This window comes from Zootoca vivipara, chromosome 11, assembly GCF_965207765.1.
Source record: "Zootoca vivipara chromosome 11, rZooViv2.hap1.1, whole genome shotgun sequence".
Classification (NCBI taxonomy): Eukaryota; Metazoa; Chordata; class Lepidosauria; order Squamata; family Lacertidae; genus Zootoca; species Zootoca vivipara.
Genome location: NC_142594.1, coordinates 39215234 through 39242097, shown reverse-complemented (window position 1 = coordinate 39242097; position 26864 = coordinate 39215234). Strand labels below are relative to the sequence as shown.

The 26864-nt window shown below is 43.0% G+C and overlaps 1 protein-coding gene across 2 annotated transcripts in view; it reads right to left on the bottom strand.

The window, feature by feature from the left end:
- Nucleotides 1-26864, bottom strand: part of WAC (WW domain containing adaptor with coiled-coil) — a 48233-nt gene that overhangs the window by 19927 nt on the left and 1442 nt on the right. For both annotated transcript variants that reach the window (XM_035128897.3, XM_088654445.1), the window contains exon 3: nucleotides 25647-25842. In XM_035128897.3, coding sequence (XP_034984788.1) covers nucleotides 25647-25842 — 196 coding nt within the window. The remainder of the gene's footprint in view (nucleotides 1-25646; nucleotides 25843-26864) is intronic.

Sequence of the window (26864 nt, the reverse complement as noted above, 5' to 3'; positions counted from 1 at the left end):
ACCTGTTTCACAACTGTGTGTCCTGTTCCTTGCTGATACCATCCAAATTATGTATGCTTACAATACTGTAAAAACCCCATACATTAAGGTTTTGCAGGTGCCACCAAATCCAGTAAGTTTCACTTCTACAGGTAACATTGGTGGTGCTTTGCCCTTTCAGGAGTGATATAAAGACATTAGAAACAGGGTTTGGGTCTAAATTCAGGGCCTGTATCAGTTACACTGTCTACAAACATTATTAGATTTCCCCATGCCAAGGGGAAGGCAGCCGGCAAAACACCCCCGCACCGGCGCGCTTCGGCCCCGTCACCTGGAGCCGAAGCGCGCCGATGCGGGGACGTTTTCGCTGGCTGCCTTCCCCAAGCCAAGGGGAAGGCAGCTGGCAAAACATCCCTGCACTGGCGCACCTCGGCCCTGTCACCCGGAGCCGAAGGGGGGCGGGGCGGGGACTTTTCGCCGGCTGCCGAAAGCCCCGCTTTCCCCTCACCCCGCCCGACACAGCGTCTCCTCTGATCAGCGCTGTGTAGGCGGGGTGGGGGGAAAGCTGTCGGCGGCAGGGGGAGAGGAAGGAAGGAAGAGAAAGGGCTGCTTTCTCTTCCTTCGTTCCTCCCCTCCCTCCCGCCCAACAGAACCCGCATCTGACGGGGGTTCGGAAGCCCTGTCAAATGCCGGCTCTGTCGGGCGAGGTGGTGGCACACACCTCTCTTGGCTTGGGGCAGGCAGGCAGGCAAGAGAAACAAGTGCCTGCCTGCCTTCTCCGAGCCAAGAGAGTAAATATCGCTGCCGCCGCCAGGCCCCCGGAGCCCATAGGAACATATTAATTGACTTTTAATGCGTTCCTATGGAAAATGGTGACTCGCTACATGAAATTTTCGTAGGACGAATTGAGTCCTGGAACGAATTAATTTCGTCTAGCGAGGCACTACTGTACAGTTAATCTCTAAGCCAAATCAAGACCCTCTATCAGATACATTTGAGCCAAAGGAGACTTTTATATAAAAGAACCAATCTGATCATTTCTCACATATTAATACTTAGGATTGTATTCAATTGTAGTGCTAAGTAGTTTCATCAGCACAAAGCTGTCTGCTTGCACAGAACTCTACCCCTTCTTGTACACCCCCTTAAATCTGTTCTAGATTTTCCCCAACCCCCCAGAGCAGATTCAGGGAAATGGTGGGGTGTGCATAGAGAGGGGAGATGGGGAAAGTCTCATTGTGCTAGTGGCAATTCTTATGCTGATGGAGAAGTTGGTACCAGCTCAACATAACCACAATCACCTTGTGAATATAAACTGCTCTAGTCTGCCAGTAATTATCAGTCACTGGTATTTCATTTTTGGTTGCTACTTTGCAAAGGGTTGCAAAGCCAAGGCAAAGTGAAATATAAAAGAGCATAACTGGAAAGAAAATAAAAATTATCTGGTGTAGATTTGTATATACACCCATACTTAATCAACTATCATGGCTGCCAGTCATAGGAGAGACTTGTACTGCAATATTTTGAACTATATAGGGTTTTTTGTTTTGTTTTGTTTTGTTTTTAAAGCAAAGTCTGTAAGATGTATAACATGAAATAAATAGATGAAAGGCCTGGTTGTAAGAATATACCGTATCTTCCCATGTATAAGATGCCCCCATGTGTAAGACAATCCCTATTTTTTAAAACCCCAAATTAAGAAATCAATATTTTAACATCAAACAGAGCAACTTCGCTTTTTTAAATTAAATATTCAAAGCACCAGTAAATTTACTGCACCCAAACTTGTTGAGCTTTTCTGCGGAGATTGACGGTCTTTTTAAAACTACAAAGTTTGCAAAAAACATCGTCTTATACGCAGATAAATACAGTAACTATTGTTAGTTGTAAAATAAAACACCATTAAGTTTTAAGAAATATATGCAGTTATCAGTGGGAAATCCAACTTTTTCTCTTGCTGATTTCATCATTATTTAATTTACATCAATTCACTTATCTATTCAAGCACTTATCTATAGATTTGACTCAGACTTGGATTTGGGAAACCTCTACTCATATTAGCAAAATGTAAGTTTCATTTGCTAGCATATAAAGATGGTAAGGTGACACACACTCACCGACCCAAAATGATATCAAATTTGCTCTTGACATGAAAAGTTCAAGTTTGATACATACTTTTAACATTTTATGAATAGATAAATTTATAAATAAATAAATAATAGGAATGTGATGCTCTAGGGGCAGGGAAGAGGGAAAACAGGGCAATTCCACCCTGTAATTTAATTCTGGGTTTCTCAAAGCAGTCTGTATTGACCTCCTGGGGTAAATGGGATGATGCAGAGTGTGAATAAAGACCATAGGGTCGTAAAGGGCAATAAAAACAACCTGCTGGATCAGGGAAATGATCCATGTAGTCCAGCATTCTGTTCTCACAGTGGCCAAGCAGATGCTTGTGGGAAGCATGCAAGCAGGACCTGTCTAACAGCACTATTAGGGGTGTAAAGTAAGTTTACATGGTGTAGAGCAAAAAAATAGAAACTATTACGCTCAGAAATAAAGGGCATGTACAGAATGGCATGGTTTCATTGTTATTTTCACTTGTTCTATTTTCTTTTCTTACATTTGAGATTCCTAGTAAAAGTGGTGGATAATTAATAAAAGTTGAATATATACAGTACTGTTATTCATTTCCTTTATTTCCTTTACATTCCTAACTGAAGTGTGTGTTGATGGCAACTTTAAAAGTTCAACAAGGAGGCAATGAACTCATAAGTTCAGAAACCCTGACTTAAATCAATGTAAGAAAGGCTCCACTAGACAGAACAGGAGAAAAAGAGGCAACAGTCCAGAAGCCCTTCTACACGAAAGTCTTCCTACAAGAAGATTGCCTATTAACAGGTTCAATCCACCAGTCTCTACTTTTGCTAAAGTACAACATATGGATCTGAGAAGCTCACAATACGAAGATGAAGAAATCAAGGCATGAAGACCCAGAAAACAGGCTGAACACTGTGAATTCCAGATTTCATTTACCAAGCACATTCCTTAATATTGAGGAAAATATTAAGAGAATACCAAGCAGCTATCTCTGATAAGGTACAATAGAAAGCACTCTGTGCTCTCTGCAAGCAACAAACATAATTCCCCCCTCCCCCTGGTGTACACACCTGATACAGTCAAGCCCATTCGCCAACAGGAGTGCTTTTCTCATTCTTTCTTAGGATTTCAGCATAATATATAATTAAAAGTGTATTACACATATAGTACAGAGAATTAAGCCCTATACCAAGCTATGATTTTACTGTTTAAAAATTGATTTTAAAATTGTTCGAACTCACCCTGGAACCTGATGATGAAGGGCAGGTAATAAATTGAATTATTATTGTTATTATTATTCCAGGAGTTCCTTTAGCCAGGGAACTGAAACTCTGGTAAAAAGAGGTGATTATGCCACTGAAATCGATAAGACAGAAGCCTCATGAAAGTTGGGATAAAAACAAGCTCATCTTTAATTTTTACTTAGCAAGGTAACTACAAGGCCATTCTTTAGGGAAACCCTTCAAACTCCTCAATAATTCACAATGTAAATTTATTCATTCGCCTATTTTGGACTGCAGCTATTCAGAAGAGCAAACTGGGACTCTGCCTTGCTACACTTAAAAATGCTTCCAAATATAAATATCACAGAGGCATTAAAAGAAACCTTACATCCTCATGAAAACTCATGAGGCAATTCAAATTTGACTGGAGCTCTCTAGAGGAGCCAATGGGTTCTTTTGCTGTTGTGTTTGGAAACATCCCACTACCGTAGCTTTTGAGGACCTGGAGGATAGACAGTCATTGCTCTAATACGGATCCTAAAACTGTAGTACAGGCATGTCCAAAGTCTGCTTCAGGGGGCTAATCCAGCCCCTGTGGCAGTATATGTCCTGGGGTAAAAAGCTCAACAACTTTGGTTGGCCCTCACACATGTTCACTTCATCAAATCTGGCCCTCTTTGAAAAATGTTTGGGCACCCCTGCTCTAGTGCCTTCATAAAAAAAAAAGCAAGAAACTCTTCATCTAGAAGACTATACAATCTTTCTGCCCAAAGTGCTCTTAACCCTGTCTGTTCTGATAGGAAAAACATCTAACACTCTCCATAGCAACTGAAGGGGAGTGACCTGGCACAGTTATCCTCTAGTGCAGAGATTTTCAACCTTTTTGAGTCCATGGCTCCTTTGACCAACTACATTCTTTCTGTGACAACCCTGTGGGGCTCAGGTGCCCAGTTATGTCACCCCTTGCCTGCAGAGCTAGCAGCCTCTCACTTTTTTAGAACACCCTCCCTTGTGGAGTATTCCCTCAGCCTCTGTTTCTCTTCCCTCTCCTTGGGAGTTCTCCAGGCAGCTAAAGCTATTGTCTCTGGTGTCTGAGCTGACCTGCCCCTGCCCCAAAGAGAGATGTCTCCTCACACTGCCCCACAGGGGCCTGGGACTTGTTTGTCCGCTTGCTTGCTTACTCCGAGGCCACTTCAGCTCCTGACAACCAGCACCCCGGTCCAGCCCCAGAGGCACCATTTGCCTGGGGAGCTTGTAGCTAGGGGCTGTTGCAACAAACAGCTGTGCAAGCCTTTGAAGGCAGAGGCGGGAGAGCGCATGAGGGGGTGGAAGAGGGACAGGCTAGTGTTGGCCGTGGCACCCCTGACCATCATTCAAGGCACCCCAGGGTACCACGGCACACTGGTTGAAAACCACTGCTCTAGTGTGACAAAGTTTGAGGAAACGCTTTATAATCTCTCAAGACAGCAGGAACACACCAGATAGCACCAATCTGACAGTGTCTATGCTACAGAACTCAGCTGCCTCACTCTATGATCTAGACTAGACCCCTGAAATTTCAGGTTTGCAAAGTGAAAATGTGGGGGTCTTATGCATCACACCCGATTGATTGATGCAATGTCCCCCAAACCCTAATTAACACCCATTTCATCCAACTAATGGATTCTGGGTAAAAGGATTAACAATAGCCATCAAGGTAGGAACAATGGCTGATCTAGAACAGAAATCTCATTTGTATATACAGCTGGACACACCTTCTGTAAAGATACAGACATAACTAGTTTCTGGAACAGAAATAACTCCTCTTTTAAACTTTATTTCAGGAAGCCAAACACCGCCATGATGTAGATGCAGCAGGTTTCGCACCTAAGACTGAGAACCAGGACTTTCGTAGCCTTACAAAATGAGAGTATGCAATGTTTTACCTGAAAACTGTCTATTTCTTTCTTTATTCGAAACCATCAACTTCCAGCATTTCTAATGCTGTTCTGAGCTGCAAAACCCCAACCGTCTAGGGGCAAACTGCCCAGTATCGGACATACTGGAAAACATTATGCATTTGCAAGATTAGGACAAACTAGCAATGCCTAAGAAGGAATATAATTCCATGAAAAGCATTTTAAAGCAGCAAACCATAGATTAAGATCCGTTATGAAGTAGAAGCTCTACTGCTACTCAAAGTTTGCATAAAATGCTAAAACATGGTTCAGCATTATATGCATGAACCTCCACAAACCAAGGAAAACAATCAGGTCCATGCACTTCTCTGCTCCTTCTGCAGGGCTGGGAAGTCTTCTGCAGAGCTTAGTTTCACTTTCAAAGAATCTTGGCTTTGGATCAAGTATGAGTTAAGCACCACAGTTTACATCAAATAATATGTCCCCTATCCGAGAATTTCAGGGCAGGATACACCAATCTTGTAATAAAGCCAACCGGGAGTTGATAAAATATTCTTAACATACAAATAACAGTTAATACAAATTAATCAGTGAGATTAACAATGATCAAAGCTTAAGCAAATAACCAAGTTTAACCTGGTGTCAAAATGAAAACAAGACTAATGCCAGTCAAATATAAGTGAAACAGACATTCTACAAGCAGCGTGCCACAAGAGAAGGCTCTCTCCCACGCCACACTATGTGCAACACATAAAGATGGGATGGTAACAAGGGTCAGAAGCTCTCCATCAATGCTTCCAGGGTGCTTCTTCAGGTATAAAAGTCCCAAGTCATTTATGGTTTTGTAGCTCATTGCCAGAACACTGGTAACACTGTTAGTTGAAAGCCACAATCCTCATTTCATATGTTAACACAAAACCAAATTTCTTTGAAAGTGAATCAAAACTTGACAGAAGACCTACTTCCAACCATATGGAAGAACAAGAAGAGCAAGCAAGCCCTAGCTATGGTTTAATATACCACATACATAAGCTGTGATTATTTTTATTAGCTACAAAGCAGCATGTTCAAATAGGAAAAGGAAATTGTTCCTCCTCGTACACTGAAATATATTTCAATCAAACCTCTTTCTGGTTCTGTATTATCTTTAATCTGCACACACAGTATTTAAATTCTTGTTAGAAAATAAATCCAGTATCACTCCCTTATCACAGCCTTAGCTGCAAGAGATTTTACTGGTGCTAATAAAATGGGTAAGGACTACTGTCATATATAATAATTAAGCTCAAAGTCTGTATTATGTTTCTGTGGCCTTAAAAGTTGAAACAGTATTAATTCTAACCAATGTGAATGGTTGGATGAGGGAAGAAGTTATAATTTCCAATACTATCACATTTTAAACTGTGTAAAGCAGATGTGGAGAACCTTTGACCCTTAAGATGTTGTGGAACTACAATTGCCATCAGCCACAACCCCTGGACATGCTTGTTGTGGCAGATGGGGATTGGAGTCCAATATTTGGAGGGCTACACATTAGCCACCCCTGGTGTAAAGAGCAACTGGATTCTTTAGAGCAGGCACGTCCAACAAGTAGATTGTGATCTGTAGTAGATCACTGGCTCCCCCCAAAGCAGCTCAACAACTATGGCTCCCCTAAAAAAAGCTCAACATTTTTGCCCCCCTGCAGCCCATCAAAACGGCGCTTTCCTCCTCTCTAAAAAAAGCTCAACAACTTTGACCTGCCAGTTTCTTTTTTAATAGAATAATCTTTATTGAAAATTGTATCAAAACATACCAATCAAAAAAGAAACAAACCAAACAAATGTATATTCCATTATTATCTAATAACAAACACCACAAAACAAAACAAATCATAAACAACCAAATATTCCAACAGAAACAAATAAATCAAACAAAACAGTTTTTAACTCTGAGTAGATCACAGTCTCTTGGGAGCTGGCCAACCCTGCTTTAGAGTTTAGACTTACAATAGCATCAAACTTTATCACTAACAACTCAAATAACTAATGTTGAAAACATTTTGCTGTAATTTAAACTTTCAACCACAAATGCTATACAGTGGTACCCCCGGTTACAAACTTAATTCATTCTAGAGGTCCGTTCTTAACCCGAATCCGTTCTTAACATGAGGCGCACTTTCACTAATGGGGCCTCCCACTGCCTCCACCGCGCAACTTCTGCTCGCATCCCAGGGCAAAGTTCACAACCAGGAGCATCTACTTCCAGGTTAGCGGAGCTCGTTACCCGAGGGGTTCATAAGGAGGACAGTACGTAACCCAAGTTTCCATTGTAATAGAATCTCAGTAATTTAAAGTGCAATAATTTTTTTCTTTCAACAGTAAAGATCTGAATAAAGGCTTTTTCAAACGGTTAAATGTGTTCTGAATCATCTTCATATGAAGACACGATCACAGCAGAACACAGCGCATAAGTAAACCCAACTGTGTTGCACAAGCTTACTTTTAAGTGTGCAAATGATTGCAGTCTTAAATTACTTTAAGCTGATTTCTATAAACACTTCTATAGGCTTACATATTGCAATCCCATAAAATATCAGAGCAGTGAAGAACATGTAAATGATAAAACCTGAAAATCATTAAAAAATATTACATAAGTTATGTAAAAAGGTTAATGTGCCTGCTTTTGTACAGAAGGCATATAAAGAGTTTTAAGAAACATGGCAACCACTAGATAAAAATCCAGAGAGCACAAAGTTTTATTAACTAGCTTTGTTCCCACTGATACCAAGAAAAAGACACAAGAGTTAGCAGAAGCTTTTGGTGAGTATTCTAGGCCAGAGCCAAGTCAGGTGATCTGTTCAAGCCACATTTTTCTTTATTATTTGTAAGCATGTCTAAACAGACATATTTTTAAAATGTTAGGTTATAGTGTTCAAAAACAGAAGTTATAAAAATGAATTTCAGGTAGGTAGCTCTTATATTTCTTCTCCAATAATTACTGGAAATGCTGAATATTAAACCTGCTGAACAACATTACAACACACAGTTGCTGAGTCATCAAAACAAAAACACTACTGAAGCACTATCATTTCTCAACTCTGCTGCATTTACAAGTCAACCATATTTGCTTGCATCTTATTTTCTGTGTTACTACACAACTTTCATCACATACTTAATCAAATAACTTAATTAGACTTGTAATCACCAATATAAAGAACCCAGTTATATGACACACCTATCAAATAATCAATGCAATCTCAGTGTAGTGCAAAGGGCTTCACAAGACCAGACAATCAGCAAGCACCTCTGATCAGCAGTGCCTTCAAATCTCCTTTTGGCTGAGCCAGACTGTTACTTGCTGCACACCTGATTTGATTGCTGATTCATTGCATTTCTATGCCACTTTCCATTCAAATGAATCCCAAAGCGGCTTAGAAACAGTAAATAACAGTAACATCCTAGAACATCACAATTACAGCATAAATCATATAATTAACAAATCGTCAGTAAAACAATTGCAATTTATATTATATTTATATTATAGTATTTAACAAACCAGCAACCAAAAAAATAAGCAAAACAATTAGAACATCACAATTACAGCATAAGTCATATTATATGTTTAACAAATCAATAAGACATTTATAATTGATAAAACATTAACAAAACTGAAAAATAAACGAATGAACATACCTTATATTGCTTATGTTTTCTAATTTTGAATGCCTATCACATGTAAATTACAATTTTGCATTATTTTAGTAAATAGTGTTTGTATTGCAAGCATAAATTTCCTAAGATTATTTGTGAAATCAGGTATAGGGCAAATAAACACGGCTTGGCCAAAAAGGCATTGCAGGTGAAACAGAAAAACCTGGTATGCCTAATGAGGCCCATAGGCCAGAGGTTCCCTACCCCTGCATTAAGTTATCCAAACGTCTTTTATTTGTTTATTTTACTTTTTAGCACCTTATGTAGTATCCAGAAATGCTTTAACGCTATAAATAAAACAAATGCTCTCTATTGAAAGAATGAGAGCAGCATCTTGAGTTTTCTCAAAGTAAGCCAATGCCAAGAACTAGGAGAAAGAACAAAAGCATCCTCTCCAGAAGTACCAAATATAGTCTTCAAATGTAATAGCCAACTTGTACCCTACATGGCATTTAACTTCCACAATCACAGGTTTACACACTTGGTGGCTGGCCAATTAATATTGCACATATTAAATGCACAAATATGCAGACAGTTTAGAAGCTCTCCACCTTGCATGGAGGGCAAAAGCCTGCTCAGAATGCCAGCTTCAGAAAGGTAGGGATGCTTAGGGGGGGGGAGATTCAGGGTTATTTCAGCTTTACATGCCATCCATGGAAAGTAACTCCCACAGAAGTTGCAAGTTAACTGTATATTAGTAATCCAAACCTAAAACAAAGCACTTATTAGTTTAATAAGCATCCCCTAAAGCAGTTCTGTCACTGTTGCACAAGTAAACAAACTTTCTCTTGGTAGAAAAATAGCGAAAGGGTACCACTATGTTTTATCAGTGGCCGTAAAGACACCATTTACAGGGCCCAAAATTTGCATTGCTCTGGAAATGTGGGAGCCATAGCAGCACTAGGCTTTCCTGCACTGCTGGGTTTTACAAAAATGCCTGAACCATAAATGTCACCTCACCCCATGAATGCTAACCCAGTTTCCCAAGAGTTGACACCGACATGGAGAGAGGGCACAGCAAGAACCCTTAATGCTATTCTATACTGAGAGAGGGGAGGAAGGGAGAATATAGCTCCTACACTACCATAGTAGTGAGAGGAGAGAGACTTTCTGCGGGCACATCTGCAGGCACATTTTTCCATCTGCCTCGCCCCACTCTCCAGCCCTGGGAGTCTATCAGACCATGACTTTTGAGAGCAGGAGAAGCAGCTGGGAAAAGAGGAGTTAAGGAATATTTTTTATTTTATTTTTTAATGTCCCCCTTCCCTCTCTGAGGCTCCGGTGCGCCGCGGGGCGGGTGGTTCAAGGCCCTGGGGCTCTATACGACCGACGACCGGGCGCCCTCAATTCCGGCCCGAAACACACACTGAGGGGGCGGGCGGGGGGGCAGCCCCTCAACTGGTTCACTCGACACCCCCAGCTCTCACGCGGCGGCAGTGGTCCCGGCGGCTCAAGAGCCCCCCGGGCAGTCAAGATCTGCCTGCTGACCTCAGGAGCTCCGTGGCGCCCGCCATTATGACTCGCCGCAAGGAATATTTTTTAAAATATAATTTTGTAAGTTGTGTGTCCTTGTTTCTCAATTTGATAATTTTACATAGTTTTGTATTGTATTTTTATTGATTACAGATTAGTAAGTACAAACTAATACAGATTGGTAAGTACAAACTGTTTATTATTTGCTGATGTTTAATTTTACTGTTTACTATTGGATTCCTGAATACTGCTGTATTTGATGTAAATTATTTTAAAGTTACTGTGACTTTTTATATTGGATTATATTCTTACTATTCATGTTTGATGTTTTATTATTATTTTTATGTATGTTGGAAGCTTGTTCTTCCCTCTGGGTGTGCACATACATGCTTATAAGAAGTGCAGGATAAAGATTAAGGCTGGGAGCAACTTCAACAGAGAACTACAAGATATCCCTGAATTATAAGAGATATGTTTTGTACAGGTACCCTTGGTAAAGCAAAGGCTACAAATTTTTGCCAAGCATCTTCTAGATAAAGGTAAGAACTACAAGAATGGAAGAATGCAAGTAGCCCAGTTTCTTTCCCAAGCAGTACTACATCTAGTCAAGTAGAAAAATACTGTATTGTTCGCTCCATAAAATGCAGCTGACCAAAGGACACACTTAGTTTTCAGAGGAGGAAAGCAAAATAAAAAATATTCTGATTCAATGCCGCTGTCGGCAGCGGCGGGAGGAGCAGCCTTTCAGGCTGCTCGTCCCTCCCCCGCCCCTCCGCCGCTGTTAGCAGCCTGATTTTTGGCTGCTCCTCCCTCCGCCACCGGGAGCTATGGCTCCAGCGGCAGAAGCATTCCTCAGCTCGAGGGATCCCACTGCCGTCCAGTGCCTTCACTCTAAGACGCACAGACACTCTCCCTTCCTTTTTAGGAGGGAAAAAGTGCATATTATGGAGTGAAAAATACGGTAAGTGACAATTTAACATTATGTTACCACTTACTACTTTCAACCATCTTACTCAGTACCATAGCTGCCAAGTTATCCCTTTTTTAAAGGGATTTTCCTTATGCTGAATAGGCTTCCTCGCGAGAAAAGGGAAAACTTGGCAACTATGCTCAGTACCAAGTTCTGTCTCACATGCATCTGCTGAAGCCTTGCACCTTACCAGAACCCAGTAACATAACTTCCAGTTCATGAATGGGATGATTTCACTAACTTCTTAATACTGCTCCCATGGCTCACTGATATGTGTTAAATGTACAAGGCAGGAAAACATTCTCAGAATGCTTTTTATATTACTGAACCATGCACACAAGGCCATTTAAACATAATACAGAGATAAAATAATCACTGGCAGCCACAATAAATTATAGCAAAACCACAGCAAAAATAGCAGCAAAACACTTGATAAAATCCGAATCTTACAAAAACTTGCTTAAAATAATCTTCACTGCCCAATGAAAGGGGTGCGGTGAGGTTGTTTTGCCAACACCACATTTTCCTGGGTCCTCATGTAACCTATTTCAGACAGCAGCAGAACCAAAAGAAATCTATGAAGTATTGTTAAAGTCCCAATCAGGTTGATATGGAAGAATGTGATTCCCAATATAGTCTGGTTCCACATTATTTAGGGATTTTAAAAAGATCAAAGTCAACACCTTAAATTGAACCTGAAAGCAATATAAACAAGCAGACTCTGTCACAATCTGGGCAGTCACATTGTGAACCAACAGTAGCTTTCAGACTGTACTCAATGGCAGCTCCATGTAGAGTACATTGTAATAATTCAACAGGGTGCTGATAAGAGCATGAATGATTGACACTAGGTCTAATTTCTCCTGGAAATGACACAGTTTGCATTCAAGACAGAATCAGTAAAGATCACTCATGGTCATTTCCTACACCTTAGCACCCAGCACATATCTGAGCCTAAGAGAACTCCTAAACTTCAAATGTGATGCTTCAGTGGGACTGCAAGCACCTCATCTAGGCCAAAACAGCTGCCTGTCTACAATTCAGTATTTCCATTGCTTCCCTGAGATTAGAAATTAGAAATGAGATTAAGAGCCAAGTACCATCTGCATACTAATGACACTTTACCTCAAATTTCTGGAAAGCATATTCCATCTGTTTCATGTAGATGTTACAACATGGAAGGCAGGCTGAAATACTGTGGCATCCCACAGGCCAATGGCTATGTTAGCAGTCTCCCAGCATGAGGTTCTAGAGCACACACATCAGAACAGGACTCCCCACTCCTAACCTGGAGAAATAACCCAGAAGGATACAATGGCTGATGGCATCAAAAGCTACCGAGAGGACTCAGGGAATTAACAGGGATACACTTCCTGGGGGTTTTGGGGAGGGGTATATGGGGCATTAAGTAAGAGATAATACCTCTGTTAGGGGGGGACACGTCATGCTCCTTTCTGGGGTGTCTACTTTGGTTCCCACCTGGTACTCAACTCTCACCCCTGGCTCCTAGAAGCTGTCAGCATGTAGCAGTGGCCACACCCTGGGAAACGGGCTTCAACAGGCCAGCTAAACCAAGTGAACAGGGACTTCCCCTGCATGCAAAAATAGGCTTCAGTGGATTGAGCGGATGAGACCAATAGTGGGTCCAACAGTCAAGGAGGTTTCTGCACGTGCTGCAGAGGGAAGTGAGGGGCAGATGGGACTCGTCAACCTGGGAAGGTAGCCCACCCAGGAGAAGGAAAACTCTGATCCTAAACCTCTGCTGCTTTGTGAGATATCTTTGGAGGAAGAAAAGGCTAAGGAATAAAGCGTACACAAATTCGGAGTGAAGTCCCTAAAACAGCTGGATTGCACCTTGTACACCACCTCCTAGCAACCCCTGCAGCCAAGCTGGTGCCAAACGTATTGCTTTAATTCCTTTGGACCACACCAGGGGTTCTGTCTTCTGGATAGTTCAGGACCTCCTCCATACACACTGCCCAGGCTTGTGCCCCTAGGTCACGACGTCTGTGTGGTCTGACATCAACTCCAGAGGTACACTCCATTGTCTCGAGACAGACGAATGCCAATTCCCCACCCCCATTTTATCACCCAGTAAACAACCACCACCAAGGCAGCCAAGCAGTTTCAGTTCCAAAACCAAGCCTGGAAACCAGATTGGAAAGGATCCCAATTATCAGTTTCATCCAAGACAACCTAGTGCAATATTGTCATCACAGGTTCATCACCTTAACCAGGTAAGGAAAATTCAATACACGATGGACCAAAGGTAGATAGGAATTTACTGGTAGATTTCTGGCAATCTGAAGTAGAAGAGTTTGGATTTGATATCCCGGAGACGCGAACCCGGTTCCCCAAATCGTGAGTCTACCGCTCTTAACCACTACACCACACTGTAGAGTGTAGACAATTAGGAGTCAAATAACTGCTAAGCAATGGCAACAAAATGACACACACACCACACTGATAACATGAAGAAAGCATGTGGAGGGGAGTAAATTATGTGTTAGATGGTTTTTCACTGCAGCCTCCTTCAGGGTCATTAGAACTTCTCCCTCCCACAATAAAGGATTTACTATCTTATCTGAACCAGCTGCCTGGCAGATTTAATAAGCCAGGAAGGTTAAGGATCAAGAGTGCATGTGGTAGCTCTCATCTTTCCAAATAACTTGTCCATATCCTCAGATTGCACAAGCTGAAAAATACCCAAGGCCAACCAGAGAAATCCTTTGTGACCATACTCCTGAAATAGCCACTGAATCAAAGTCAGAATAGATGTGATTATTTGCACTGTTTATTGCAAACTTGGCACAGCCAGACTTCTTTGCCCTGCTGGCAAGATTGCAACAGACCTTTTGCCACATGGGACAACTCCTCTAGACAACATAAAGCAGACACAATAGTGTCAGAGATATAGCATGTTATTTGCCATCACTGCCACAGATTAGATACTAAAACAGTTTCTTACAGATTTAATCTGTTCTCCGTAATTTGCTCTCTAGCCATCAACATGCTTATTTCTTCACTTTCAAATCAGAATACAGAGATGAATAGGGTTTATAATCCAAAAGAGCCCTTACCATTATGTCCAAAAACAACTGTTTATTATGAGGGCCTGTCTCTTGCTGTCCAGTTAAAATGTCAGGTGTCCCCTCCTTCACCCTACATTCAATGCATGGGCTACTAACTGCCTCTGTCTAAGAGCAGGGTACAGCTCCCTCCTGACCCAACACAAATGCACACATTGCTAATAGCCTCCATCACCTGGCTGTGGTAGCAATCCAATCCTTATGCAGATTAGGTGCACCTAAAGCCATGGTTCCCAACAGAATTAAAAGCACAATAAAACCTCCCTAAACAGGGCTGCCTTCAGATGTCTTCTAAAAGTCAGACAGTTGTTTATTTCCTTGACATCTGATGGGAGGAAATTCTACAGGGTGGGCGCCACCACCAGGAAGGCCCTCTGCCTGGTTCCCTGCAACCTCGCAGGGAGCGAACCGCCAGAAGGTCCTCGGAGCTGGACTTCAGTGTCCAGGCTGAGGGGTGGGGGTGGAGACGCTCCTTCACGTATACTAGGCCGAGGCCATTTAGGGCTTTAAAGGTCAGTACCAACACTTTAAATTGTGGTCGGAAACGTACTGGGAGCCAATAAAGGTCTTTCAGGACCGGTGTGATATGGTCTTGGTGGCCACTCCCAGTCATCAGTATAGCAGCCGCCTTCTGGATTAGCTGCAGTTTCTGAATCACCTTCAAAGGTAGCCCAACATAGAGCGCATTGCAGTAGTCCAAGTGGGAGATAACTAGAGCATGCACCACTCTGGTGAGACATTCTGTCTAATTTTGCATGGAATCAGGCTGCAAGTTTCACAAAGCATTGTTTCATAGTTAAGGAGATGTGGGGAGTTCTAATTTACCAAACTGAAAATGTTGCTGGCAAGTGCCTTAGCTCAAGCCTGGATAGATCTCACAGCTAAATACCAGTAAGAAGTCACACGTAGGAGCTTAACCTTCCTGCCTGCCCAACTGCATTCCCAAATAACCGTCTTTTCCCATCCATTTTCTCCAACAGTGGGGGGGGGGGGCAGGGGGAGTGGGTCTGGCAGCTGTATTTTGTTCTAAGTCTCTGGTTTTCAAAGGCAGCATTACAGTAATCTAGTCTGGAAGTAACCAAACTATGCTATGAGTAACTAATACCAGGCCAAACGTCTTTAGGAAAACATGCTAGTGAACAAGCTGTAGCTAGGGAAATGCACCCCTGATAACCACTGCTACCTGTGCATCCAAGGAAAGCGCTAAGTTAGAGAGTATCCCAAATCTGTACATGAGCTGCTTCAGAGGGACAACTCTGCCAAGAACAAGCTGCATATTCTAAGACTGCAGGAACCTATGATCACCAGCATCCTGTCTTCCCCGTGTTTAATTAAAATCATACACACTCTACAGCTGTTCAGCAACTAAAATGCTAGACACAAGTATTTTTATAAGCAGAAGTTTTGATTGCATAGGCAAACCTTGTCTGTTTTTAAGTTATTCTTCAATATAACATTTCAGAAAGGGATAATAATAATTTCAAGACCATTTCTGTAGTACAGCACAAAATGCTTCTGCTCTTGCACTGGACTGGGTCAAAGTTTTTGGAAAGGGTCTAGATGTCCACTTGCAGGACAAAGAATATTATGTCCTTTTTATTGTAAGTCAAATATGTTCGCCATATATTGAGATGCACATTATAGATCATTGCAAAATGGTAGCTAGCACCAGAGGTAAGAAAACATATGCTATATGAAATACTGAGAAAAAGCAGAACTGCAATGGAACCATTCTGCAAATCTGCTAGGCATAGTAATACACTGGATTAGCTGAACAATAAGTGACAGAAGCTTTGGAAATTGAGGCCATGATTTACCAGATACAGAGGAGATTTCATTGAACCATTTCCAAGATACTTAGAAGTGATTTTACTACTAGTAATTAAAGAACTAGTAATTAAAATCAAACCAACCATCTTCATTTTCAGAAACGTCAGACAAACCAACCCAAAAATAAAAACACAGTTTTTATACAGTTACAGTCCACTATGATCTTATTACTTTAAACGTATGGGGACTGCCCTTGAAGCCAATGAGTTGAATTTCAATTTGGTTTTGAGCCTTAAAATCCACACGAGATGGTCCAGCAAAGCTTAGGGAACACCTTTTATAATATGAGACTTCTCCGGGGATCAAGCCTGTAAACATCCTAACCAAATTCCTATTTTATATATTGTTCTCTCTGTGTGCTTAGTAACTGGTAGGTTTAATGATAGTTTGGACATTATAACAGTTTTTACTACATTACATGTTTAATCTCTGGAAGCTGTCTATTTTAATTTTATAGAAAAGCAATACATCCCTAGTTCTATCTAGTATAACTTCTGGAGTTGAGAAAAAATGGCACAGATCAACTTTTTGCCAAAGCAACAAATTGGCAGCTCTTCTTTTAAGGAATGCTTTTAAGGAATGCTTTGTAAGGGATACAGTGGAATCTTGGTTAACGCCTACCTCAGTTTATGAACGCCTCCGTTTACGAACGCCACGGACCCGGAAGTGTTTACATCCGGTTTCCGCGGTGTCGGATGCACAGAAGCGATCTGCGCAGCTCACGCATGCACAGAAGCATGCCTTCGGCGAGCAAACACCTCCGCGGAACAGATTGCGTTCGCAAACCAAGGTACCACTGTATTATTTGAAATTGTCCTTAAGTATACTCAATACTCATACTCTTTTTCCACTGGAGAATAAAATACTGCTGCTGATCCAAAAATGTGCTGCTATATCCACTGCTGTACAGTGGCACCTCGACTTACGAATAACCCTACTTACGAAAAATTCTACTTACGAACGATACTAATTGGGGTGTGCTTACGAATTTCTTCGACATCCGAAGGCTGGATCGGGCCCCGCCGCCACCAATAGCGGCCTCGCGCCGCCTCTGGAGCTCGGCCCATGACTGGATCGGGCCCCGCCTCCGCTCCCAGCGGCCTCGCGCCGCCTCTAGAGCTCGGCCCATGGCCGGATCGGGCCCCGCCTCCGCTCCCAGCGGCCTCGCGCCGCCTCTGGAGCTCGGCCCATGGCCGGATCGGGCCCCGCCTCCGCTCCCAGCGGCCTCGCGCCGCCTCTGGAGCTCAGCCCATGGCCGGATCAGGCCCCGCCGCCACCAATAGCGGCCTCGCACCGCCTCTGGCGATCGGCCCATGGCCGGATCGGGCCCCGCCGCCGCTCATAGCGGCCTTGCGCCGCCTCTGGAGCTTGGCCCATGGCCGGATCGGGCCCCGCCTCCGCTCCCAGCGGCCTCGCGCCGCCTCTGGAGCTCGGCCCATGGCCGGATCGGGGCCCGCCGCCAGCAATAGCGGCCTCGCGCCGCCTCTGGCGATCGGCCCATGGCCGGATCGGGCCCCGCCGCCGCTCAGAGTGGCCTTGCGCCGCCTCTGGAGCTCGGCCCACGACCAGATCGGGCCCCGCCGCCACCACTGGCCGGCCTACAGCTGGATCAGGCCCCCACCGCCACCACTAACCGGTCTCCCGCAGCCTCTCCGCCGCCGCCCGCGCTCTCTGCACTGCAAGGTAATGTTGCTGTGCAGGTTCCATGCCTTAAAAGTCTTCAAAATCTCTTTTAAAGTGTATTTTCCCTAGGCTCCGGAACGAATTAATCCATTCCCAATGCATTCCTATGGGAAACATCGTTTCGACTTACGAATGTTTCTACTTACGAATGTGCATTCGGAACGGATTAAATTCTTAAGTAGAGGTTCCACTGTACTTGCCTATGTGACCTAAAATGTGATTACCGTGTTTCCCCTTTTTTAATACGTAGTCATTAAGTAAGCCATGGCAGGATTTCTAGGCATGTGCGAAACGTAAGACATACCCCGAAAATAAGACATACCTCGGAGAGGTTTGAGACCATGTGGGAGGGGGTGCATGAATTGAGCGCGTTGCCAGGCGAGCCGCGCTGGGAGCCTCCCCACTCTTCCCAGGACTTTTTTCCACTCGGGCTGAGCGCCCGGACAGGGAAGCCCCCCCGGCGTCGGGAGCGCTGCTGGCCCCTTCCGCGCCTCTGGAGCATTGTGGGCTGCATGGCCCAAGGCTGAGCGGCGGCGGGAGGCCCGCTGGCCCTTCCGTGCCACCAGAGCAACGGACGGCGGCGGGAGCGCTGCTGGCCCCTTCCACTCCTCTAGAGCGTCGTGGGCTGCATGGCCCAAGGCTGAGCGGCAACGGGAGGCGTGCGGGCCCTTCCGTGCCGCCGGGGCAATGGGTGGCGGCGGGAGCGCTGCTTGCCCCTTCCGCGCCTCTGGAGCGTCGTGGGCTGCATGGCCCAAGGCTGAGCGGCAACGGGAGGCGTGCGAGCCTTCCGTGCCGCCGGGGCAATGGGTGGCGGCGGGAGCGCTGCTTGCCCCTTCCGCGCCTCTGGAGCAACGGACGGCTTTTTTTTCTAGCCGCTTTTAAAAACAAGGCGCTGGACTGGAGGGACCTTTGGTTTGGTCCGCCTGAGCTCTTTCTGTTTAAGCGCGGGAGAACAGTTCTTCGGAGAGGCTCTCCCAGCTCCCGCCTTGGGCTCTGCAGCACCACCTTCCACACAGAGGAAGCGTGAGAAGCGCAGCTGCCGAGGGCCCCGCTGACCCCCGCAGAAGCCATCACGCCCCTCCCTCAAAGCCATGTTGTGCCGGAGCAGCCCAGCAGCTTAGCCGGCAACGTCTCGCCCCGCTCCCAATCCGCCTTGCCACCCACGACTGGGCCATTTCAGATTCCACCCCACTCCCGCCCTGCCTCCTCAGCCGCTGTGCGATCAAGCCCCCGCCAGCCAGCCGCCCAAGCCTGGCTCCTTGAAGGCTTCGCCTTAGCAAAATCCCTGCCTAGGCTGGAGCTGGGGGAGCCTCGCGCCATCGCTTCACACACCCGCTCACGGCGCGCCCCAAGCACCAAGCTACCCCGGCGCGGGACCTGCCCGGTTCCCGCATGCACAGGTTCAGGCCGCGGCTTCGGCACCGAACGGACGGTGACGGGAGCGCTGCTGGCCCCCTTCTGCCCCGCCGGAATGTTGTGGGCTGCATGGCCTCGGCGCCCGGAACCGGCGGCTGCTGCAGCGCCAAGCAGCGCCCCGAGCCAGCGGCCTGTCATAAGGTACCGACTACACTTTCCTCCCTTCCTGTATTCCGAGAGCCAGTCTCTGCAAATTCCACCCTTCCTGTCTGCCTTATGAGACCAACGAGCAACAGAAGGTACCGTAATAAAATAAAATAAAAACCTAATAAAAAATTAAGACATCCCCTGAAAATAAGACACCTTGTGTTTTTTTGAGGAAAAAAAGTTATAAGACGGTGTCTTAAAAAAGGGGAAACACGGTAGCAGCATTCACCCTGAAAGTACTCATCACCAGAATGCTTCTCTCTAAACCAGGCATCCCCAAACTTCGGCCCTCCAGATGTTTTGGACTACAATTCCCATCTTCCCCGACCACTGGTCCTGTTAGCTAGGGATCATGGGAGTTGTAGGCCAAAACATCTGGAGGGCCGCAGTTTGGGGATGCCTGCTCTAAACAAATGCTCTCTCGCTGCTTTTCTCTCTAAACAAGTGACAAGTAACCATCATATTTGATGGACCAGTAACAATCATTAGCTAGTAGAACAGCACTGCATCCAACACATGTGCCTGCCAGATAAAAGGTTTGCACATAGAAACTTGTTTTTACTCATGGATCAACACACACACACACCCCTTTACGATATTCAACAGCTACACATCATTTTTAATATAAATGATATGAATTTCAGAACATGAGATTAAAAACCAAAGTTGGTATGAGCATAAATTGCTTCTGCTCTTGCATTGGGTTGAGGGTCAAAAATACATTTCAATAACAGCCCTCCATATATTTGCAAGAAGCTTTTTATGGGTGTGGATGGCTGCTGATTGAAAGAAGTCTTATAAAGTTCCCAGGCATATACAGATAACTTGAACCTGGAATCTGGCCTTGGGACAAATATAAAGAAATAATTTCCAAGAGGTCTACATCATTTTTCAAGATTAAGCAAAAATGTTAAGTTCAATGGCACAAAAAGCCATTGACACTTAATATTTCCACATTAATAATTTGTGCAGTAAGAGAGGGAGGGAAGCTAGGCTGAGAATATTAGCTGTGTCATAAACTGAATCTTGAGCTTGAGAACTCTCTAATTCTAATATTTAAGCTTACAGAAGAGCAATCTCTATGATTCAAACCTTTTAGCCTCTACATGACATTAGCTATAAAACTACATTTGCCCAGCAGAATTAACTGATCTGATTTACAGAAAGCAAATACTACATCTATTTTCCTGGCAGAATAATAAAAATACAAATAGCCCAACAAGTATTAATTTTGTCTATTTTGCTTGGTCTGTGCTTATCGATTATTTATGTCAATATCAATTTATGAAGATTACATTTGTCTTTGTTTTATCATTTTATTAATACTTGATATTTAGTTTTCAATAATTTTTAAAGGATGTATTCAACCGAAGACAATATATTTTTCTTTATATGTTTATTTAATCCATTTTAAAAATTAATTCAACTAAAGCCAAAATCGAAAAATGTCTGACAGCTAAATCCTAAACATGTCTACTCTTACAAATAAGTTCTAACAGGTTCAATGGATATAAAATTAGACTTAATTCATTAAAGTGCAAATTAAGATTAGAACAGCCATGTTAAACAACTTTACATTTCAAAGGATGACTTCCAGATTTATCAAACTTTCCTGCCTACTATTATACCTACCATTCTGTTCTAAATAAATTGTGTTAGGAATTATGAAAAATTAAATCTAGCATTCAGCCTGGAAACAGATTCAGCCTTCTGGCAGTTCCCTCACAGCAAAAAGTGAGGTAACAGGCAAACAGGAAGAGGCCTTTTCAATAGTCGCACCTGCTCTGGGGAACACCCTCCCATCAGATGTCAAGGAAATAAAGAACTATCTTATTTTTAGAAGACATCTGAAGGTAGCACTGTATAGGGAAGTTTTTAATGTTTAATGTCTTAGTGTGTTTTAATTTGTTGGAAGCTGCAGAGAATGGCTGGGGTAACCCGGTCAGGTGGGCTGCAAGCAAGCAAACAGACAAATTAAATTAAATAATTATCATCATCACTGGGAAGCTAATCCAATAGGATCAGGCATTCAGTTAGTGTCTTTTGTGTTTTTATATCACACAGAACTTTCAGGGACCCCACAAAGGTCTCCAAGAGGCAGTAACATCAAAGCCCTGCCTTTTTACACCCAACACGGTCACATACAAAGCTTCACACTCATTCCTGTGAAAGAGGAAACATGCAAGAGCCCACTTGGGTACTACTGCACAACCAAATGGATCAATATACTTCTGGAGTGGCTGTTCAACCTAACAGCTTCTGCTACCTTCTCCCAATTTTCATATTTTCAAGTTTATACCCACCTACCCAATATGTTCATTCCAGGTTCTAGCCAGGGCCGTCTTAAGCATATCTGGTGCCCTGGCACCGTGGTGCGAGGATCCCTCCGGTGCCCCACTCCGCCCCGTTTCGCGACGCGACGCCCCCCTGCCATAGGGCCGACCCTGGTTCTAGCCAAGGAAAGGCATTTTCAAGAAAGACACACCCCCCCGCTCCAGGTACAAAGTGATCATACTAGTATCTGTTTCAAAATGGGGTTCAACATTAAGAGCAAGCCCTTTGAATTGTAAGCAACTGAAGTTGAGGCCTCAAGTTATTTTCTGGAAAGGATGAATACCCCCAATATTAAAATTATTCTACTATTTTTTAAATGACAAGCACACATTTACTACCTTTGACTTTACTTCCAAGCAAATTGGTCAAGATGATCTGTATTAATTTCTACTATGGGAGCAAGATGATTCCCACGGTGGTACTATATACAATGGTGACGGTGACCGCCCATTGATTGAAGGGATCCATCGGCAGAACAGGGAGGAAAGTAATTTTTGGCGTCCTCCTGAATCTGCTCCAGAGAGTTCCTCAACTCCCTAAAAATTGTCTCCCTCCCCATTCTACTGATGCTAGTAGAGTCGCAATTGCATACCATCCTTTAAGAATGAAGCTCCCCACAGAAACATTCTTGATGTAGAGATAATCTGACACGGTACTAAGATACTGGCAAATATAACACATTACCGTATATTTTAATACTGCTACTCCTATTTTCTAACCTAAGATGAACAAGTCAGTGATATTGTGAATGAAGAATCCATGCAAGTCTAAACATCTAATACCTTGAAGCATGGATCCGTGAAGCAGGCGCATTTAAAAGGTAAATACTGGAGATGTGCATCATCTTTGTGTACCTCCAAAATTATGAGTCAAAAAGGGGTGATTTGTATGAGCTTTTCACATTCCCAAGTCAAATTGCACTGCTAAGGCATTTTGAGTCAGGTGACGGACTCCCTAAAGTCTCAAATCACTTTGTGAACTCCGTTGCCCTTAAAGCACTGCATTTTTAAGTGCATGTTATTTTATTTTTTAAGTAAAGCCAAGCTAACTAGAGAAACACACACTGAGCTCAGATGGGGAGGGAGTAGGGGGGCAAGGAGAATACTGTAGTTCAATATGAAGAAGTCTAGATTTTAATCACAATTAATTATTTTCCAGAGCACACCAATTTGGGGGAGAAATGTTCAAGAAAACATTAAAAACTGCTGCTCAATTCAATCTATGCTGTTTATTTCAACCTATGCTATTTTTCCCCCAACGCCAACACCCTTCTCTATGCAAGTCAATGGTGTTATGTCACAAAAAGGAAAGGCTATATCCCAAAAAAATCATTGATGGGGGCAGTAGCCCACCCCAACTCTACTAATGACCCTAGGTGTAATAGAATCATTTCAGGGTGATATTTTACCCACCCCAGTCTTTCCTGGGGGTATTTATCCACCCCATCTACCATGTTATGATTCCTACCACAACCACCCCAAAATAGTAAAAAATATGGCTTTGAAGGGGAATTACTGCAGCTGAAATTTGGCAGATTTCACCCCCACCAAAGTGGGGAGCATGCCTGCAAATTGCAACCACACCTGGTAGAAAATATATTTTTTTCCTTTTAACAAACTTTTAAAATTCCTGGGTGCATCTGCCTCTAAATTGGCAGGCTTAATCCACTCTTCAAAGTGTTTTAGAGACTATCTTAGAAAGTATAATAGTCAATTCAACCTACAAGTAGGAATGAACATATGAACAGCAGATAACATTAAATAAAGGAAGATTTGAGACGGAAATGGGTGGAATAATAGATTATGCAGCCAACAAAAGACTACCTAGAACACCATGGAGAGATGGACTGGGAAGTCCAAGGATAAGAGATAATGATGAATATTGTATGATGTATTTATAAGTTGTAACAATGCATTAAAAATATACAAAAAACCACTCTGGAGGGACTGCTGTGCCTGAAAATCCCATCCACGTCTGTGAAGGGGGAGGTGGTTATGGACATTTTTAGATTCCCTATAATAGTTAATAGAAAGAAAAGAGAGCTTAATTATTTATCATATCCAATTTAGTTCTGAGTAACAGAACTGGCCACTTCTCAAATCTACAGATACAAGTTGATTTTTGTGGCAGATGCACGCCTCTAGTAAAAACTACCAAAGGCCCATTACTCTACTATAGTGTGGCAGAAAAGCATCACAGGCCTGTAGGCAGATGCTGTCTTTACCAGATCAACAGCTTCATCACTGCTATTCCAGTACTGGACGAAAGTACTGAACATGAACACCACATGAAAGCCTGGGGAGCAGGGAGCAAGGGGCAAGGAAAAGGTGGGGACATGGGACATACAAAATCCCATACAGTTTCAGAAGCAGCCCCATTAATCCAGCATTAGTGAGAATCTCCAGTAGAGTATTGGAACGAGAGACTTTCTCTTTTTAGAATTAGACTTCTTGAGATGTAGTTACACATCATGCAAGATGACACCATAGTTGTCCCTTCATCACAACAGCTATAGATAAGAACAGGATTTGGGCTGTCAATTACAACCTTCAAAGTGTAGCGGCGAATATGTAATATAGCAGAACCTGAAAACAGTTTCTTCTTCTATAGCACTAGGATGCAGCCATTATCAGAGCATTTAACTACAACAATATGATGGGTGTTGGATACCCAACATGAAAATTTGTCAAAAACAAAAACCTCCTCGCTGTCCCAAAAACTTAAAATGATTTGTGATAGCCTTAGCATAAAAGAAAATGCTTCATGGAATTACTGTTATTTCTATACTTGCAAATCTCAACTAACCACGTAATAGGTTTTATTACAATAAAATGGTATATAAATTTTGTTTAATAAAACCAAGACACAAGAACTGTGTTAACTCATTGCATTAAGAATTTGTTTTATATGTTGTTTACTTCACTAATTGTTCACTTTACAGTGGGACCTCGACTTATGAGCTACTCGACATCAGATGTTTTCGACTTACGAGCGGAAAAAGTGGCCGCACGCTTGCAATTTTTTCGATATCCGAATGGAAAACCCATTCGCAGCTAGATGCGGTTTCCTCGACTTACGAATTTTTAGATGCGGTTTCCTCAACCTACGAATTTCTCCGTTTCCAATACATTCCCATGGGAAACCACCTTTCCTATGGGAAACTCAACATACGAAGTTTTTGACCTATGAGTATGCATTCGGAATGGATTAAATTCATAAGTCGAGGTCCCAGTGTATTTTATTCATAACATTTGTATCCCTATCTTTCAACCTATAGCTCCTTGCAGAGTATTTATGGTAAACCCCATTTTCTTCATAATTTCCCTGAATGCAAGGTTTGGCTGAGTGAGATGTGTAGCTTCCCAAGACCATCCAGCAAGCTTTAAGCTTGAGTAAGGGTATCTGAAGCCAGATACCTCCAGTACAGGGCCAGTACTGTATCCATTACACTACACTGTCTCTCTTGTAAACTGTACTTATAGGGAAGAACAAATTTTATATCAGGCACATGAAGGCCTGCCTTCCAAAAGACACAGTATCATTTCCTTCAAACACCACCATGCTAGATTGCACTGGATGGCAGTTTCTACAAAAAGCCCAGGTTTATGAAGCCGTCCTGACTAGCCAACAAAAGCAGCCAGGTTTCCCTAAAGCCCCCTAACACAGGGATACAGAACCTGTGGCAGTGTTGTGAATGAACTGAAATAATGGTGAGGTAAATTCTTCACCTCAATTAATGTGCTTTTGTTTTGGTGCAAGTTTTATTTCAATTACTAGCAGTATATTGAATACAAATCAGTTAAAGTTTAACTCACCACCATCCCTTTCTCTAACTCTGTGAGTATGCATGCTTTTAGCTTTACTGTGTCCAGTGTTGTCACCATACTTGTTTTCAGGGCTATCAGATCTCCGCAACATTTTATTTGGTGGTGAAGGGTCTGTGGTGTCTCGCATCTTGTCATGCCGGTGATCACCACCACTGGGGTGACTCTTTGATGAGTATTTAAGAGCCTGAAAGAAATAACAAGTACAGATTTCTGAAGCTGTGTTTTGAAATATCTTTTTAAAAAACAGTTTGCCATGCAGCATGGAAAAGCTGCTGTCCAAAATAAATCAAACCTAGAAATCCTCTTAAATCATGGAACTAGTTTCACAATTGTCTAGATCGGGCATCCCCAAACTTTGGCCCTCCAGATGTTTTGGCCTACAACTCCCATGATCCCTAGCTAACAGGACCAGTGGTCGGGGAAGATGGGAACTGTAGTCCAAAACATCTGGAGGGCCGAAGTTTGGGGATGCCTGGTCTAGATGATAACTAGTGCTATGTCATTTTACAAACTTATTAGCAAGTAATACTGGGTTTCTCAACCCCAATTCCAATTTATTACAAACATTCTATTTCCAAAATTGGGATTTATTCAGAGTAGTACAATTAACACATGGTGCCAATCTTCAACCAAGTCAAGCTTCTTTTTGGTGTTCTACATCATAACTATGTATATTCCATTGTGTTTAATGGGAGACTATTCTCAAATAAGTCTTAAGTACCACCTTGGCTGAAACACGTTCGACTATGCATACTGCCCAATAGAATTATTTCATTTGCAGGATGCAGGATGTTTTTATTTACTTACTAAATGGAAAATACCTTTTACCATATACAGGTGACAATGAAAAATGTTTGAGGGATTTGATACCAGCTTCAATAAGACATCTTCTCCATTTCCCCCCTTAAAAATATATCCCGCACAATCTAAACAAATAGTCAATGTTAACCAGTGGTACTACTCATCTATGAACTGAGATTGTTACGCACTTTAAAGAGCGGTGAGATTTCTGGCAAAAGAATCAAAGGCTTTGATAGATTTTGTAGTAGTATGAGTGGAATATGCAGCTTTGTAGCATCCACACCGCCTTGTGTTATACTAAACACAACAGGGCCTTGTCCATTACCTCTCTCCATCTGCCCCTTTTCACAAGGCTGTGTGATAAATGTTTACATTAGATGTGCTGTCACTAACTGCAGCCTCCAG